This window comes from Lagopus muta, chromosome 3 (assembly GCF_023343835.1).
Source record: "Lagopus muta isolate bLagMut1 chromosome 3, bLagMut1 primary, whole genome shotgun sequence".
Lineage (NCBI taxonomy): Eukaryota > Metazoa > Chordata > Aves > Galliformes > Phasianidae > Lagopus > Lagopus muta.
Window position 1 is genome coordinate 25,011,082 of NC_064435.1, and position 17,164 is coordinate 25,028,245.

At 37.4% G+C, this 17,164-nt stretch overlaps 1 protein-coding gene across 1 annotated transcript; it reads left to right on the top strand.

Moving 5' to 3' along the window:
* The first annotated feature begins 376 nt into the window (after positions 1 to 376).
* Positions 377 to 16,213, top strand: DECR1 (2,4-dienoyl-CoA reductase 1). Its single transcript, XM_048938671.1, has 10 exons — positions 377 to 537; positions 2,371 to 2,573; positions 3,431 to 3,488; positions 3,637 to 3,723; positions 3,860 to 4,007; positions 5,950 to 6,049; positions 7,100 to 7,172; positions 9,206 to 9,352; positions 9,666 to 9,728; positions 9,823 to 16,213. The coding sequence occupies exons 1-10, from the start codon at positions 466 to 468 to the stop codon at positions 9,880 to 9,882; spliced, it is 1,011 nt and encodes a 336-aa protein (XP_048794628.1). The 5' UTR covers positions 377 to 465; the 3' UTR covers positions 9,883 to 16,213.
* Positions 16,214 to 17,164: the final 951 nt, after the last annotated feature.

Below are 17,164 nucleotides of genomic sequence, written 5' to 3' on the forward strand. Positions count from 1 at the left end.
ACTAGTGCTGGTTAGATGCTTTCAGACAATGCTTTAACTGTTACTGCTTTTAATGACTTGTTTTTCACCTACAGATGTTACATTTACATTCTTACAATTGCTCAGGTTACCCCACAAAATTAAAAATAAAAAAAATGGGTATTTTCTGCCCTGTAAACCTCCCAACTTGTTGTCAACCAGAGACTGGGTGCTTGAATGTAAGTATTCTTAAATCCTTCCTATACTCCGAAGTAGCACCCAAACCGAAGATGATTCATAAAGCGTCAGTATCTTTCTAACAGCACGTATTTCGAGGTGACGGCAGAAGCCCAGGCCGGAGGGGCGCTGCACACCCGGACTCGCCGCCCCGCCCGTTCCAGCTGCAGAGGCAGAAGCGCCCCTCCCGCGGCCGGGCAGCGCTGAGAGGAGCCGGGAGACGGCCGCTCCGCACCGCCCCACCGCACACCCCCACCTCCGGAGCACAAGATGGCGGCGGCAATGATCGGCCGGACCGCTCTCCGCGGCAATGGCTCGATCCACTTCTCCGGCACGAGACGGGTAAGCTGCTGCTCGCTCTCATAGAGCTGAGGGTGGGCCGAGAAATTCTCAGGGCTGTGGTACCCCCATACCCTCTCAGCGCCCCGTGCTCCCTGGGACGCGCCTCCTGTCTGTTTCTCCCCGCTCCCCTTCGGGCACGCCGGTATCTGCTGCAGACGCGCACCACGCCATCTGGGTGAAAGGTCGGAGCGGTGCCACCACCGCTTCGTGGGGGCGTGCCTTCTTAGGAAAGACTTCCTCCGGGGGAGCCTTTTGTGGTAACTTAGTGATTTACTTCCACCACCTGGGTACGGGGGAGTTTGTTTTTTCTCCTGTTCACGTTGCCTGGTTTCTTTATGCCTCTCTTTATGCCTGTAGTTTAATTTAGAATCTTGGCATTAAGTGCTGGAATGATTACTTTGAACAAATCTTCTCAAGGAAGCCCTTCGTGCAAAGTAGTGACGAGTCCCCCAGCAGACTGCTTTAACACGTGGGCTCGATGCTTTCAGAGTCGTTTATTAACTTTGGTGCAATACCCCGTGCTCTCTGGCCTGCTTTCTACCTGCCTCCTTCAGCAGGAGCTGCTTGCGAAATCTCTGTGGTGGTGAGCAAAGGAGGGGGCTGTGTCTATCGCTACCAAACCCCTTGGAGAGTTTATCCATTGACCTGATGGAAAGAGAGTCCTAGTGGCACCTCGACTCCAGCTAATAGACTATTCGGCTGTTGCTGAGAGCGTCACCTGTTAATTTCAGTGTTGCAAAGGGGAGTTTGTACATGCCACAAGCTATTTATTGTTCTATTTGTACTGTTTTAAAGTAGCCTTTTCTCCTTCAACACATTTCCTGTTGGCATAACAATGTTATGTTTTTATGAGCAGTGACGTATAAAAGTAAACACGAAGTTTTCCTAAAATTATACTACAAGCTTGTGTAGTCAAAAGGACGCATTAAAGATTCAATTACAAATTAGTATTGGAGAAGATAAATATAGCTTAAGTTCTTCTAATTTTTCTCACTTAAGCAAATAACCGAACTTTGTTATATCTAGAAATGTTTTCAGTTCCAGATTGAGATAACTTTCATATTCCAAGTAATTTGTGAATTTCTTAACTGTTTACGTAATGCTGCTGTGCCAAGTCATGTCATTCAGTTTGAGGATGTACTCCAGTATTTGAGGATTACAGAAATGCCCTCTTGACTATTTTTCTTGGTGACACTACAGATTACTTACTGCTTACACTAGAGTTGTGTAACTTATTGCATATACTAGTATTATGGGATTGTATTGCATACTGTTTTCTTAGAAAATGTATTACTGAATGTAATAATGAATTTTCTTCTCTGGTGTTGTTTTTGTGGGTTTTTTTGTTGTTGTTGTTGTTGTTTTTAGTAAGTACAAACCACACATTTGCTTGCAAAAATTATCTAATCTAGGGCTAACTTGCTGTAAGTGGTATTCAGTACGTATATGAATGTGAATCTCAAATCCTACTGTAAATCTAGTAATTAGCTAGTAAGGTATTTCCACATACATGAACAAAACAGACAGCCATAAGGATAGCTAACATTTGAAATAATCAACAATGTGATTAAAATGTGTTCTTGGTATTTTTGTAGTTGGAATGGAATGCCTGAAAGTGGCCTAGTTACTTTACCAGTTTAGGATTTGTTTTATGCTATGGTACGCTTTTAGTAACTTCAACATAAATGCAAGCTAATCATTTTTGTATTCAGTTTGTGTAACAGAAAGATAGCTATAAAGTTGTTACTTTCATGAGCAAATCTAATCTTTATTAGGGGTCCTGTAAATGCAAATGGATTTTTTTTTTTTTTTCTTCTTTTTTCTTTCTTTCAGTTCTTCAGCCATGGACCAAATGTGCTGCTGCAAGAGAGCAAAGCTCCGCAAGCTGCATTCTTTTCACCTCTTCAGAAAGTGATGTTGCCACCAAATTCCTTTCAGGGGAAGGTGGCATTTATAACTGGTGGAGGTACTGGGATTGGCAAAGGCATGACAACAGCTTTATCCAGTTTGGGTGCCATGTGTGTCATAGCAAGCCGGTAAATATTAATGAACACGTTTTAGAGCTTTTAGTGTTGAGTACTGAATGGATCTGGTTTCTTTTCTTCGCAAGCTGGATAAACTCTGTTAATTTATTTACTCTGGTTAATTTATTTACACTGTTCACTTTTAAATTAGAGTGTAGCATGGGAAATACTGAAGACCTGATGAGAAGACTTTGAAAAATCTTGTGTGTTGGGGCAGAAAAATAAACAAGCCAGAATATTAGACATAAATCCCACTAAAGCACAAAAGAGAGCACAAAATTGAAATGGATGTTATTGATCACTTCTGTATTAATATGGGTGTTCGTAATACAGATTTTAATAGCAATAAAGAATTAAAATAATTCCTCTTAACAAAGATAATATTTATACAGTTCTGTTAGTGATATAATAAAAACAAGAAAAGCAGTTTCATTTTGGAAACAAAACTAGTGTTCTGACATTCTTCCAAGTAGCAATTTAGATACTTGAAACCTGGCCCTTGCAAAGTATTAGCAGAGCAGTAGATAAAGCTGGGTTTATTATCATGATGTACTGAATAGGAAAGTACTTAAACTAATCAAATGTAGTAAGTTAGCTAAGATTGTTCTTCTTCCTTTGTCGTTTCTTTGTTACTTTTAAGTAGTAATGAACAGAAGGTACTTAGATTTTTTGATTAACTTTCAGAAAATTAGTAACTAAATATTCTCATTTTGAAGCTGTTTTCATGAGAACTTTCACTATGCACAAACACATATGCATCACTTTTTAAAACTTAGCTGATGTCTGCTAAGAAAGGATTCATCAGCTTTTTATTTTTCTGAATTGTAATTGCATTTAATTGAAATTCACTGATATATGATTATTTCTAGAAAGCTTGATGTTTTGAAAGGAACGGCGGAAGAAATTTCTTCTAAAACAGGGAATAAGGTAAATTTTATAGAACTGGGAATTTTAATTACACATTAAATGGGTATAGTTTTTTGGTTTTTTAATGCATTTATGTGGTTCTGGGGGATTGTTTAATTTGTGGGGTAACCATTTGAAATCTTAAGGCTGCCCTTCTATTGTTGTACAGGTCCATGCCATCCAGTGTGATGTGAGAGATCCAGCTTCTGTTAAGAATGCTGTTGCTGAATTAATTCAAGTGGCAGGGCATCCTAATGTAAGTGTTGTAGAGAAAGTGAACAACTTCTGTCTTTGAAAATGCTCTGAGTAAGTACGAAGGAAATCACTGTAAAGGAAAATGTATCTAATCTAGAGAGACCTTCTCTAAGGAAGGGTTGTTCCTTGTGTTTCAGGTTGTGATAAACAACGCAGCAGGGAACTTTATTTCCCCTTCTGAACGACTTTCTGCTAATGCATGGAAAACTATAACTGATATTGTACTTAACGGTACCGCCTTCGTAACTTTGGAAATTGGAAAGGAACTCATTAAAGCACAAAAAGGTACCTTCAATTTACATTAAGTAGTACCTAAGCCTTGTAGCATACTGTTACTTGCTTTCCTTCCCTTACAGAGCTTATGTGTAATAGCCAGTTTTGTGAGTATGAAAGAAGCAACGCTTAAAAATCAAACAGCAGGACTGGTTAGCAATTATTTTACCACTGAGTCTGCTCTTAAGGTTGGACCCAGAATATAGAGGTTGTGTTTGAAAATCTGTTTGCAGAATTTACAGTAATTGTAATTTGTAAGACTGAAGAAACTTTGTCTAAAGCATATGTTATTTCTCCCAGGTCTTCTATATCTGTGTTGGTTTTGTTAAGAAGCTCAGCATGTGACATTTATTTATTTAAATGAACAACAAGAAAGAATATAACATAACATTTTCCTCCTAGACTTGTACATGTATAAGTAATTAAAATTCACAACTGTAGTATTGGGCTAATGGTGCTAGAGAATACTACCTTTGAGGCTTTTTTTTTAAATTGGTGTCATATAATCATAGAATGGCTTGGGTTGAAAGGGACCTTAAAGATCGTCTAATATGGTACCATCAAATAGTATTTCAAGTGGTAAGGCAGGTTGTGATTTTTCATATGGCCCTACAAATGATGTTCTCTAGGTACATCCACTGTGCTGAATTAAACCTTTAGTATTTGCACTGTATTCTTCTAACTCCAGAGTAAACTCTCAAAATGTACTCAGTGGTTTGTACTTCCTATAAAGTTTGTACTGTATTAATAGTAACAATATAAACTTAATGTTGTATGTGTATTTCTGCAAGTCTGTAGTAGTTTTGGTCATTTGATGAGGTATTTCATTCTTACTTAATGTTCCATCCCCAGCTCTGCTTCATTGCATCATTCTAGCAAATATGTTCACAGTTTGTTCTGTGGCCTAATGGATGCTTACAGCATATCCTTATAGTAATGTAAAATATAGCTTTAAAAATGTGTCTCTTTTGCTCTTGAATTAAAACTACTTTTGCTACTTCTGCCTTCAAATTCTGCAAGCTATAGAAGTTCATTCACTTTCATGCTGTCTCTCTTTACTTCTCTACTAAGCTTACAAAACACAGAAATTTCTCTTGCTGTTTCTTGCATGCCTTCTTTCTAGGGGATTTTGTATGTAAGCATCTTTTATACAAAGACTTTTGTTTGTTTGTTTTTAGATACACGCTTGATTTACTTGCAAAAATGTATCTGTTTGTCCTTTCATTATCTGCTTTCATTTTCTTGTTTCTTGTTTGCTTTTTTATTTTTTTTTAATTTGAGCAGAGACCTTAATTTCTGAAGTGATAGAAATTCTACCCAATGCAAATATGTTAAGACTCTCTATCAGAATGCTGTACATCTGGTAGTTACAAAGCACTTACTGTAGGACTTCAGGGTGACCTGTATTAAATGTTCTTTAATAAATAATAGAAGAGCTCTGTTTTTGGACTGTAAGTTTGCAGTGACATGTAGAAGAGGTTTGTAATCTGCTAGTGTATTATTTATGCATTCTCACTCACAAAGTGAGAAGAGTAAATTGCTTAGGTGTTTTCCTTTTTATGAGTGTAAACTTTGGAAATAAAATATATGTGTGAATTGAAGTGTACTTCAAACTTATGGGCTGTAATTTTATTATCCTTGCTTCTGTGTTAGGTTCATTCAATACAACTCTGTTTAGCCTGAGCCCATTATCAGTAGAAGTCTGAAGTTAGGCTTTAATAGCCTAAAATAGGCCCGTTTTCATGTCTGTGGAACAACTAACATTCAGAATAGGGGAAACTGAAGGGGGAAAAAAGACTAGTTCTTCTGAAAGTCTTTTTTCAACTCAGCAGATGGCATCCCTTACACTGAAACTGCAAACTTCTATACCACTGAGCTTGCTTTTTAACTTATTATCTAATTTTGATCTTTGTGTGTGTTGTTTTTTGTTTATTAATGTTGTTGCAACTTCCAGGAGCCGCATTCCTTTCTATTACAACCATTTATGCAGAGAGTGGTTCAGGATTTGTGTTGCCAAGTGCCTCTGCCAAAGCTGGTGTAGAAGCACTGAGCAAGTGAGTAATAGACAAAAAGTTGCTTTACACATCCATGCGATAGGATAATATAAAAACAGAGCTAGATGTTACAATTAATGTAGTCCTCCCCTGCAGTGTGATAAGAGAACCTTCCAGCCTCTATTATCCTTGCAACAAAATGATATACTGACAGCTTCTTTCAGAATGAAGTGGTAACTGCTATTATTGTGATAATTTTTATCGTGACAAAAAAGTGAAAATGTGAGTGCATGTATTTTGTAGAAGCAAATGTTATCATTAGGAGTTTTCATGGTGAGTGTTTTTTTTCTTTTTTCCCCTTTATTACTTTTGAATGGAACAAAATCAGCCAAAAGCCATTTTCAGTGGTTAGAAGAAGAGAATAACAATGGAGTCAGTGTTTCTTTGGTTGAAGTAGTTCTATTTGCAATGGCTCTGGAAAGCATCTGATGCATTTGGGAATAAGTTATAGTTTTATAACATCTTATGTCAATTGCTGCTATAGGAGCAGCATTCCCACTGGGGTGCATTTTTTTTTCCTCATCACCTGCATATATTTCCCACTTCTTTGCCCACTCCTCTCCACTGGTTGCTCAATTTGTCTCTCTTAGAGTTGGCTGTTATGTAACTTTTTTGTGTTTGGCAGAGCTGTTCTTTATGACTGCCTACTTTTGCCCCTTAACTTGCATGGACTGTGGTACTTAGCCAGTATAGTGAGCCTGTTAAGCGTGTAAATTTGCTTTAAAACAACACTATGACTAAAGATGTATTTTTTTTCCTGCGGGTTTGTGAGTTGGAAAAACTCTCATAGAACCCAGAAGTGTTAGAGGCAATACAAGAAGGTTAAACTGCATCTAAATCAGTGTTCTTGTGTTTCTGATTGTGGTTTTGTTTTGTTACTTCTGAAATGTTCTTGTTCTTAAGAAAAACATCAGAACCCCTTAAGTGGAAATGCCTGTTTGAGGACTCAAATTTTAGTTTTTCGCACATAAGATTTGGTTGTTTATTTATTAATAGCATTATTAAAATAATGTGTTTAAAATATTGATGCATTTTTTAATGCATTTTTAGGTCTCTTGCAGCCGAGTGGGGTAAATATGGCATGAGATTCAATGTGATTCAACCAGGTCCAATAAAAACAAAGGTACATAGCATGAAGTGAAACACAGCCTTCAGTATGCTTTGTAGTACAGGCTTGCACTTAAGATAGTCTAATCTTTTCTATAACCACCAAATTGGAGTATAAGTTCTTTGGAAGTCCAAGGTTGCGCTGGAATAATGGTAAATAACTTGTTCAATAATTAGTTTATAAAATAGAGTGTTACTATACTAATATAACACAAACTTTTTTTTTTTTAATGCTTCAAAGAAGTACATGCCAAAATATTTTATTTTCTTCTGTATGCATTTGAGACTATACATTATTTCTCAAGTGAAGCGAGTTCTTGATGGAGTACAAGTGCCTATTTCTATTGGAACTCCTGATTCTTTAAACAAAGTATCTCAATTCCAAAATTTCAGAGTCTTTTTTTAAGTCTTTGAGAACAGAAACTCACTAGTTTTGTTGAAAACCACATAACTAGAAAGAGGAAAACATAAGGTATCAAGGACATGTGAAGCTTTGATATGAGTGAAAAGGAGGACTGGAGGGTTTAAAGGAATTAATCTAGACCATCTGGAGCAGGAAGAAGAAGGGATGAGTGCTGCAAGAAGAGAGAGATGAATCCCTTTCAGATTCCAAATATTACAGTTATGAGCAGTAACAGCTAATAATCATATTTCAACTATCTGTATAGTACTTGATTATATTTTTTTTTTACTGTTGTTTTGGGAGTGCATGTGCAAAAATGTGCATTGCTACATTTCTGTTTTGTCAGTTTTCCATGCTATTCCAGATAGCTCATCTTTAGCTTTCTTGACTGCAAGGATAGATGAGTGACAGTATCAGCAATGTTGTTAAAATGACATTACAGGATCAGACTGAAAGCTCTCCAGGCCTTGTACCCAGTAGACTTGTGGCCAAAGGTATAAGAAAAACATGTAATGATAATTATTCTTTTGTTTCCAGCCTCTGGTAGTCTGTGGCACGAAGAGTTTGATATATACAACTCTTCATAATGTAGTTATCTTGATGGATTTTTTTTTTTTTTTTTTTTAAATCCTATTCCTCTATCCTATTCCTCTTTGAATCTGTATAAACTTTCAGCATCTGCTATATCATATAGCAAAATGAGTTTGTTTTATAGATTCTCAGAATTTTTGGCAAGTTAAATACTTTAAACGTCAAGATTGCTACTTCCCATTAATGTTTCTGATTTAATAGCATATTTCCCCTCAATAAGCTCTGTTTTCTCTATAAAGCATTGCATTTGTCATACTAGTTCCAAGTTAAAATTTCTCTGGAAGCTAAAACTATGAACTGGCTTTACTTAAAAATCATATTGCAAAATCAAGACTTTCTGCTTTACGGGTTACTTCTGTGTCTTTAGAAAACGCTGCTGGAAATCGGAGGGAAAGGGAAGAAGCATACGAGAGCAATACTACTAAGTTTATAAACTGCCATTTAAAAACATGGCCATTGAGGGCTTAAATGACCTGAGTGGAGCTGTAGTTAGTTGAATTAGAGTACACTTTAACAACTGCAGTAACCTAAGATAAATGTTCCTGATGCTGCTTGAGGAATTGTTTCTTTGTCTAGGAGCTGGGAAGAGTCAGAAAACTTCCATTTCCCATGCTGTTCTAAGCTATTCAGATATTAGAAGCTTAGAGCAACTTAGTTTAATTCATTAGCCAATGCAACAATTTGGGTGTTTTTTCCTTTTTGCTCTTCAGTTGTCCTTTATGTTGCATATTATTTTCTTTCTGTAACTTTGCTACTCTTTCTCTCCCTTTTACGAATAGCATATTATTATACTAAAGGCATTTTGGGAAAGTAACCAGTTTTGTAACCTCTCCCAAACAGGTGTTAAATTCCAGCTGGCCACCCAGTGTAGATGCATACTGGTGCAATAGAAGTAAATTGTTTTTTTTCTTTCGTACTTTTTTTAAAATCCTGCTGACAAAGATGATGTAGGCAGTTTGCTCACAAACATTAACTTCCATGTTAAGCTTAAATCTCTCTATGGTTTTGATGTCTGATGGAGTTAAAACTCTTCATCTGTTTCTCTTAATTCTCAGGGTGCTTTTAGCCGCCTTGACCCAACTGGCATGTTTGAGAAGAAAATGATTGAGAGGATTCCCTGTGGCCGCCTGGGAACTGTTGAAGAAATTGCAAATCTCGCTGCCTATTTCTGCAGTGACTATGCAAGCTGGGTTAATGGAGCAGTAAGTTACAGTTGATTCCATTTATACAGCCAACCTGATGATGGTCTGAGTTTTTCTGAATTTTTTTTCAAGTGTCTGTTACATTACAGTATTTCAGAAATGAAACAAGTAAATTACTTTGAAATCATGATTAATCTTTTAATTATTAACCTTTCTAAGCACCTTCAAAAACTTGGAGAAAAAAAAAAGATTGAATTGCACCATTTTGAGTGTGTTTGGAATTTGCTTGATTTAAATCATTACAAATGTTTAGAATAAGGGAATGCAACAGAAAAAATGCTGTTGCTAAATACACCTCTTATGCTTTCTCTAGGTTATTAGAATGGATGGCGGAGAATATGTTTCTATGGCAGGAGAATTCAATGATTTGAAAAAGGTACTAAACTTCTTGCCTGCTATTTTCTATTCAAGTATTTGGATGTGTAATTATTATATGAAATCCCAATAAAATGCTGTTTTCTTTTTTTTAGGTTACCAAGGAGCAGTGGGATATGATGGAAGCAATGATCAGGAAAACAAAAGGCTCTTAAAGTGCCTAACTGTGTGACGTTGACTTCTGGAAATAAACCACTACTAATTCATAAATACTTAGAAATAACCAAATGAGAAAGTGGACTTCAAAATCTTTGTATGTTGATTGCAGTAAAATATTTCCAAGTCTTCATATTTGGAATATAACTTGTCTTTTTCCATCTGCAGTCTAACCTTATAAATAGCAAACAACAGTTTTCTAAAATTTTATTTTACTTTAATTAAAAAAAAAAAAAAAAAACAAAAAACAAAAAAACAACAAAACAAACAAACAAATGTTCAACACTGCAGCCTGGGAGAAGGGCCTTGCTTTTAGAGTCTTTTGCAAAAAACTTCAGAGGAGACTTGGTTGACTTCATGAGTTTTGGAGTCGAGGATGTAGAGGATCCAAAGGGTGCTACAGTGCAACTGAAGAAGAGGTATTTGCAGCATACATGGGTGTTGGGGCTGCTTCAGATATGATTGGTACTGAAGCACAACTTATTTTAGAGCCTTGACTACTGGTGCTAAATTGGATGTTTAAAGGGAAGGTCCTCTCCTCGCACTGTGGTACTTGGAGTACGTGGATTGCATTGATTACATAGTGGGCTTGGATGGGGAACACTGATCATTCAGGAATCTTGGAAGTGATCATGGACTGGCCTGAAAGTAAGAACTTTGAAATACCATCAGGGGAAGAGGTGAGGTGTGGAAGAGGCCCCCACCATACAACGAATTACCAGAGATTGAAAAAGAGGTATGACTTATTCTCTGATGAGTTTTGCCATATAGTGGGAAAGTATTGAAGGTGGAAAGCTGCTATGTGGAGTCCTTTAAGATGAGGAGACCGTCATCACTATCTGAGCTATAAAAATGGATGAGATTCAAGATGTGAAAGACTGCACAACATCCAAATGAGAACATTGTCACCTGGACGCTCTGGTGTTGGGATGCTGAGGCCAGTAATGTGGATTTAGATTGCAAAGAAGCCCTCTGGCTAGTAGGTATTATTAGGGATCCAGCCAATATCAGAGGAATTAGTAGAAAACAGAATTGAGATTATACCCTCTGAAACTGAATTTTAACAGCCCTAAGGGAGGGAGATCCCTTGAAGGAAGACTTGATGTTTCGTCAAAGTAAATGGACATCTATGGAAAGATATATCCACTATCTAAGGGAATTACCCTTCTACCTAAATATAATTGTTAGTCTGAAGAAAACCTAAATCATTAAGTCCTAATGTTAGCACTTTTGTAATAAGACCTAAATTTGTGAGTAACAAAACTTCAAGTTATTAGCAATGCTACATATGTTTACATGAATTGCAACTCCTATGGTTACATACATTTTGAAATACATGACTATCTTGGTCTCAGCTTTTTGATGACATTTTCAGTCTGCTATGCTGAACTTCAGAAATGACATTTAAGAAATAGTAATGCCTTCTTAAGTAGCTCTTTCTTTAGCATGATTAACTTAATGTTCTTGAAAAACTAAAAAACAATTGCTACTAATGTGTATGAGACAAGGGGAGTCCCTACACTCAGTTTGAATTGACAGCTGCCAGAGAATCTGCGTTAGTTCTGACTCTAGTCAGTTCATTGCAACCAAAATGATTCAAACTAGTTATAAGCAAGTGATTAAAGTACACTTCCTAGATTTAGAGGGTTGCCTAGTGTGATCACTCTCCTGCTCTGCTTTAAATAATGGATTGAATTCTTCAAAGAAATTAACAGTCTCTGACCTTTCCAGCCTGAAAGCCAAGCCTTTTAAAAATTCTCTTTAATTTCACCATCCACACATAAAAATATGGATGTAGAGCTGTATGTGTTTTGAAACTGATAGAGTGACTTAAGAATCCAGAATGTAAAAGAAATTAAAAAATGCGTCCTTTCAAGTGCTGACAACTGTCTTGTTGCTTTACCCATGCTTCAGGCTGCATTAGCATGTCAACATCTGGCTCTGAGATTATTTGGTTGCCTTAAAATGAAGATGAAGCAAGTTACGTGTTCTGCTGCAATGGTGGACTATGTGAGGTGGAATTTGTGTAATAATGACGACAATTTCCACATGCCATCTTTATCCTGAGAATGGTGAACCTGTGCTACAGAAGATAAGAAGATCCTTCTTTCTTTCATTGCCATGCTCGTCAGTTTCAGGCCATTGCTTCTAGGGCTCGCTTTAATTTATAACAATATATAACAATAATTCATAACAAACCTTTCAACCACTCTTTCCTGAACATTCAAAGTTACAGCTACATGTCTTTTAAGGATGTTTTGCTTTCTTTTGTTATACCTCATGAAGTCAGAACACTGAAGGGAAGCCTATTAAAACCTGTCTTGTAAGTAACTATTAGGTATCTGATAATATTTGAGAACTTTCATTACTTGCAGGCACAGGCATTGCTTCCAAAGTATGTTACTGTACCTGTTTACTGTCTGTAGCTAAATAATTAATTGTGGCAAACATTTTTAAAGCATATGTTATTTAGTAACAAGCAGAAAACATTTTTTTAAATTTTAATGAGAATCTATAATAAGAATGTAGTTTCTTATCTATACCAACTATATTCATTTCAATTTATGCAATTTTGCTGCTTTTAGATTCTGAAAGTTGTGTTGGCAAAATGAATACAAGGTGATGATGCAGGTTTTGAGTGCAACATAACATGTTTTAGAATTGCATGTTATTCCTAATATATGGATTTAGTGAAGTGGGGGGAAAAAAAGTAACTCTGATTTCTAACGTATTTCTGCAAGAGTGCAGAGTAGTCAGTTGTCTTAAATGTGTCCTTCCTTAAAAGAGTTGTTACACTTTTTATGGACTCTGAAGAGTTTATGTTCAAATGTATGTTTTACCTAAATACAGTTTAATTGTTTGTTACTAAGGTAGCAAGATGTGATATATGAGCCTCAAGAGAATGACTTGCAGCAGCCACCAAACCCAGACAGTGTCTAGCTGGGTTTGAACATCTCATAAGAACCTCTTCCTAAATACCAGCGAGAATTGGACTGTCCTGAAAGAGGCATAAGATAAGTCCCGTGAGGTGCCTTACTCACAAACATAGTCCATGGTTGCATATTGCACGTTTCTCATAGTTTGACATAAAGAGCTCAGTAATAATAATAGGAGATGAATAGTATCTGCATTCCACGTGCAGTGTTCTTTGCTAGGGTCTGGGCAAGCACAAATACAGACTGCGCAGTGAATGGCTTGAAAGCAGCCCTGAGAAGGATTTGGGGATGTCAGTGGATGAAAGACCCAACAGGAGCTGGTGATGTGTGCTTGCAGCCTAGGCAGCCAACTGTATCCTCAGTTGAGTGAAGAGAAGCATAACCAGCAGCTTGAGGTGATTCTGCTCCTGTGGGACACCACCTGGAGTACAGCATCCAGTTCTGAAGTCCCCAACACAAGAAGAACATAGAGTTGTTGAAGCTGGTCCAAAGGAGGGCCATGAGGATGATCAGAGGGCTGGAGCACCTCCCCTAGGAGGGTGGGCAGAGAGAGCTGGGACTTTACAGTCTAGAGAAGTGAAGGCTCAAAGGAGACCTTATAGCAGCCTTCCAGTACCATAGGTTCCTATCTGTCCATACTGACTTCGAAGTTCACTGGGACGTGAGCTTCTTATTTATCTTTACATGTTTTGGGTCCAGATCTGCTATCAGAGAGAATCTAAGGGAAAGATATGAAGAGGGCAACATGGATGGGGAGTGCTGAGGTCCCTGAGTTTCTGCAGCCCAGAGCAGAGGAGCTGAGGGGAGGCCTGACGGCGGCTGCAGCTCCTTACAAGGAGCGGAGGGGCAGCGCTGAGCTCTGCTCCGTTTGACAGCGACAGGGCCCGAGGGAACGGCATGGAGCTGCGTCAGGGCAGGGAGGGTGGCGGTCAGGGACAGGGGCTGCACCGGAGGGCGGCGGGCACGGAACGGGCTGCACGGGGCAGCGGGCACAGCCCCATGCCGGAGTTCAGGGAGCGTTTGGGCAGCAGTCTCAGACACCGGGTCTGAATTTTGGGTGGTCCTGCAGGGAGCCAAGTATGGGACTCCATAATTCTCGTGGGTCCCTTCTGACTCAGAATATTATATGATTTTTTTTTTTATTTTTTTATTTTTATTTATTTATTTTTTTTTTTTTTTGCATGCTGATGACATTCACATAATAAGGTCAGTGAAGCACAAATTTTTAACTTAATCCATGGAGCAATTTTGTGTTGCAGCGAGTAAATTTGGAATGTCACTCCAGCCCAAGTAAAAATCCCAGTCTTTCTTGTGATAATTTAATGTGCATTAAAATAAAATGATCTTTGGGATTTCAGTGCTTTGCCTGCTTTTAATTGGTGCAGAAGAGCTTCAGTTAATTTCAGAGGGGTTTGGGAATGCTCCACAATGCAGAAATTCAGGCCACATATATTTAGGTGCCCATGTATGGATTCTGAACCTTCTTGTTGACATTGCAAGTATGTGTGGATTTTGCTACACCTCAGCTACCAGTGACTACATCTAGCGCTTGCAGTGAGGGCTTAATATGAATGCACAAGATAACAAATGGAAATTAATCATAAAATGCTAATGTTGCTTAATGGAATAAACAATCCTAGTGAATGCAGAGTTCTAGCAGCAGTGTATTGGTATTCTGTGAGATGAGGGTCATTTTGTGTAGAAGCACTGCTGGCTCTGACCTTTATTTGACATGTCCACAGTGTGGAATATGCTGCTGAAAACCTTCTGAAGCTTGCTAGGGTATTCTTTGCAAAGATGTGTGGTTTCCTAATTTGCAATCTATGGCAATTAGACCACAGCAGTGATGCTACGAACGTGATTTTTTTCAGGATAGAAATGTGCAGCAGAGAAGAAAAGCTAAATCGATTGCTTCAAAGCCTGTGTTTGTTCTTGACAAAATCATCAGTGAAACTTCTCTTGCTCTTCTCTATAATGGGCAGTGAGTTATATCAAAGCTTCAGTGGTTGATGACTTGCAATCAGGTGAGACACCCTGAGGGACATCTGGATACTGTTAAAGTTTGCATTAGCAGATGCGGTATTTATAATGTCAAAGGTATTTTAAAAGGCCAAATGGTTGCTGGATGTTTGTTTTCTTTGAGAATTAGGAAACTTTTACTGCCTTCTACTGTAAAATGATTAGAAAAATCTGTTTTACTGAATGCTTGCCAGAAGAAAGAAGCTTGCAGTCTTTCTCAGTGTCACCTCTCTTGTTGACCTAATCCTTGTTCAGCCTCAACCCTGACAGTTCTGAGAGCTCTGTCCCGGAGCACTGAAGAGATTTGAAAACATGGAGATCTTACAGCAGACTTAGCTGTATTTGCTATAAATTTAGCTGTTCGTTGGTAGAATAGACATCTTTTTTAGAATGGTGTTGTTAAATCATTGTCTTTTATTCACGAGAACATACTGGAAGAAACATTCGCTCTGCAGGTAGCTTTGTTGTATGGAGGGAGAAAATTGCAAACAGTGGTAGGAGCAGCATGGCTTCAGAACAAGCAACTTTGCTCATGCTCAGGAACGCATATCTCAGTTTCTGTGATGACTTTTTGTCAAAACGCTTTACCTTATCTTTCACTGTAGTGCTTTCAGCAAACAGTCATGTTACATCATATTTTGCATACAATTTTTTTTTTAACATTTACACTGTTAAAATGTTAAAATAAGGCAAAATTCAGGATTTCAACTGCACAAGATGAACAATATCAATCATTTATTGTACTGATAGGCAGATAATCTTTTCACTATTCCTTCACTTTACATATACAATTGTATTTCACATTGCATAGAGTGAACAAGCAGGTGAGAAGTTAAATCACTGTGTGGAGTAGGAGTAAAGCCATGGGAATGAGCTAAATTAATCTCACTTCAGTTTTTGTGCCTTTCTTCAGCAAGGCCCCATCCTGCACTCCATAACATGTCAAGGCTGAGGGAGTCTGGGGCCCTAAGGCTGTTTCTGATATGGCATTTAGTTGCCTGAGTTCACCTGAGGTCACGGATTAATTTCAGTTGGATTTGAGTGCCAAAATAATCTTGGAGGATCTGCGCCTCATTGCTTGAGATACATTTCAAATAAAATGCATTTCCTACTGCTTGTTAAGTAGGAGATGCATTTGAGAAGTTATATAAAACTGATCAGCTAATCTTCTAACCTGCTTCTGAAACAGCTTTCTGTGTATGGAAGCAACACAGATTTAATAACTTTAAGACACAGCCCAATTTCCTTCCTACACCAGTATATACTGGCCTGGATGTTCATAGAGGTGCTGGTACAAAGATGGTGTAAAGTAAAACAGCCAGGCCAAAAAAGAAAAAAAAAGGAAAAAAAAAAACCAAAAAAAAGGAAGAAGAAAGAGCTTGTTCCATATTATATTTCACATTTTAAAAAAATACTTCTCTAGCTTAATAAAAAGCAGAGCATGGGTAAACTGAATTTCTAAACTGTTATAAAATCTTTACTAGGCCTTATATTTATTTTAGTGTTAACTTTTATTAGTATTATTACAGATTAATAAGTCAGTGTAAGATCCAAGGAGGCACAATTTTTCAAAATAATTGTTTTGTCCTTTACATGGTACAGAAAAGAACATCCAGGAGAGAGACAAACTAGACAACAATAGTCTTAGGATATTAAATTTAATCATAGATTACACAGAATATGATGTAAAAACAGCAATTTACTAGAATAATATAACCTGCAAAATGTGAAAATAGTTTAGAAAATGGATTGTCATATTCTCTGACACAGCAATAGTCATGAAAGGTACACTTATAATATCATATGTTAATCTGTGTATTAACTATGCTATCTGTCATTTAATCAGGATTCCAAGACAGATTAAAGGCATTTGTTTCTGAAGTGCCTATGTTTAAATTCAGTAAAGTTAAACAGCAAGATTGAGAACAGCATATTTTTGACAACTACTGTGTGGAGATCTATCACAGATAAATGCTTCCTCTATATACTTGGAGTTCATAATGAGAAGAGTAGTTTTTCAACTGGAGAGAGCACAGACCTGTAAGTGGTGGTTTGACAACTGGAAATATTTCTTGGAGTGTACTTTTGGAGTGTAGACATGCCTACTTCTTTTTCCTTTTCCAGCCTAAATCATATTTCTTCTGAATTTGTATCTTACATTAAAAACAAAACAAAAAAACAACCCAAACAAAAAACCCAAACGTGTAGTTGTAAGTGGAAGAGAAATTTCTAGACCTTTTGTTATGTAGAGCAACAAGGAAAAATGTTGCAAGTGTCAAAGGATATGGTAACCACAACAACATCAGCAGGTGTAATTTTTTTTTCA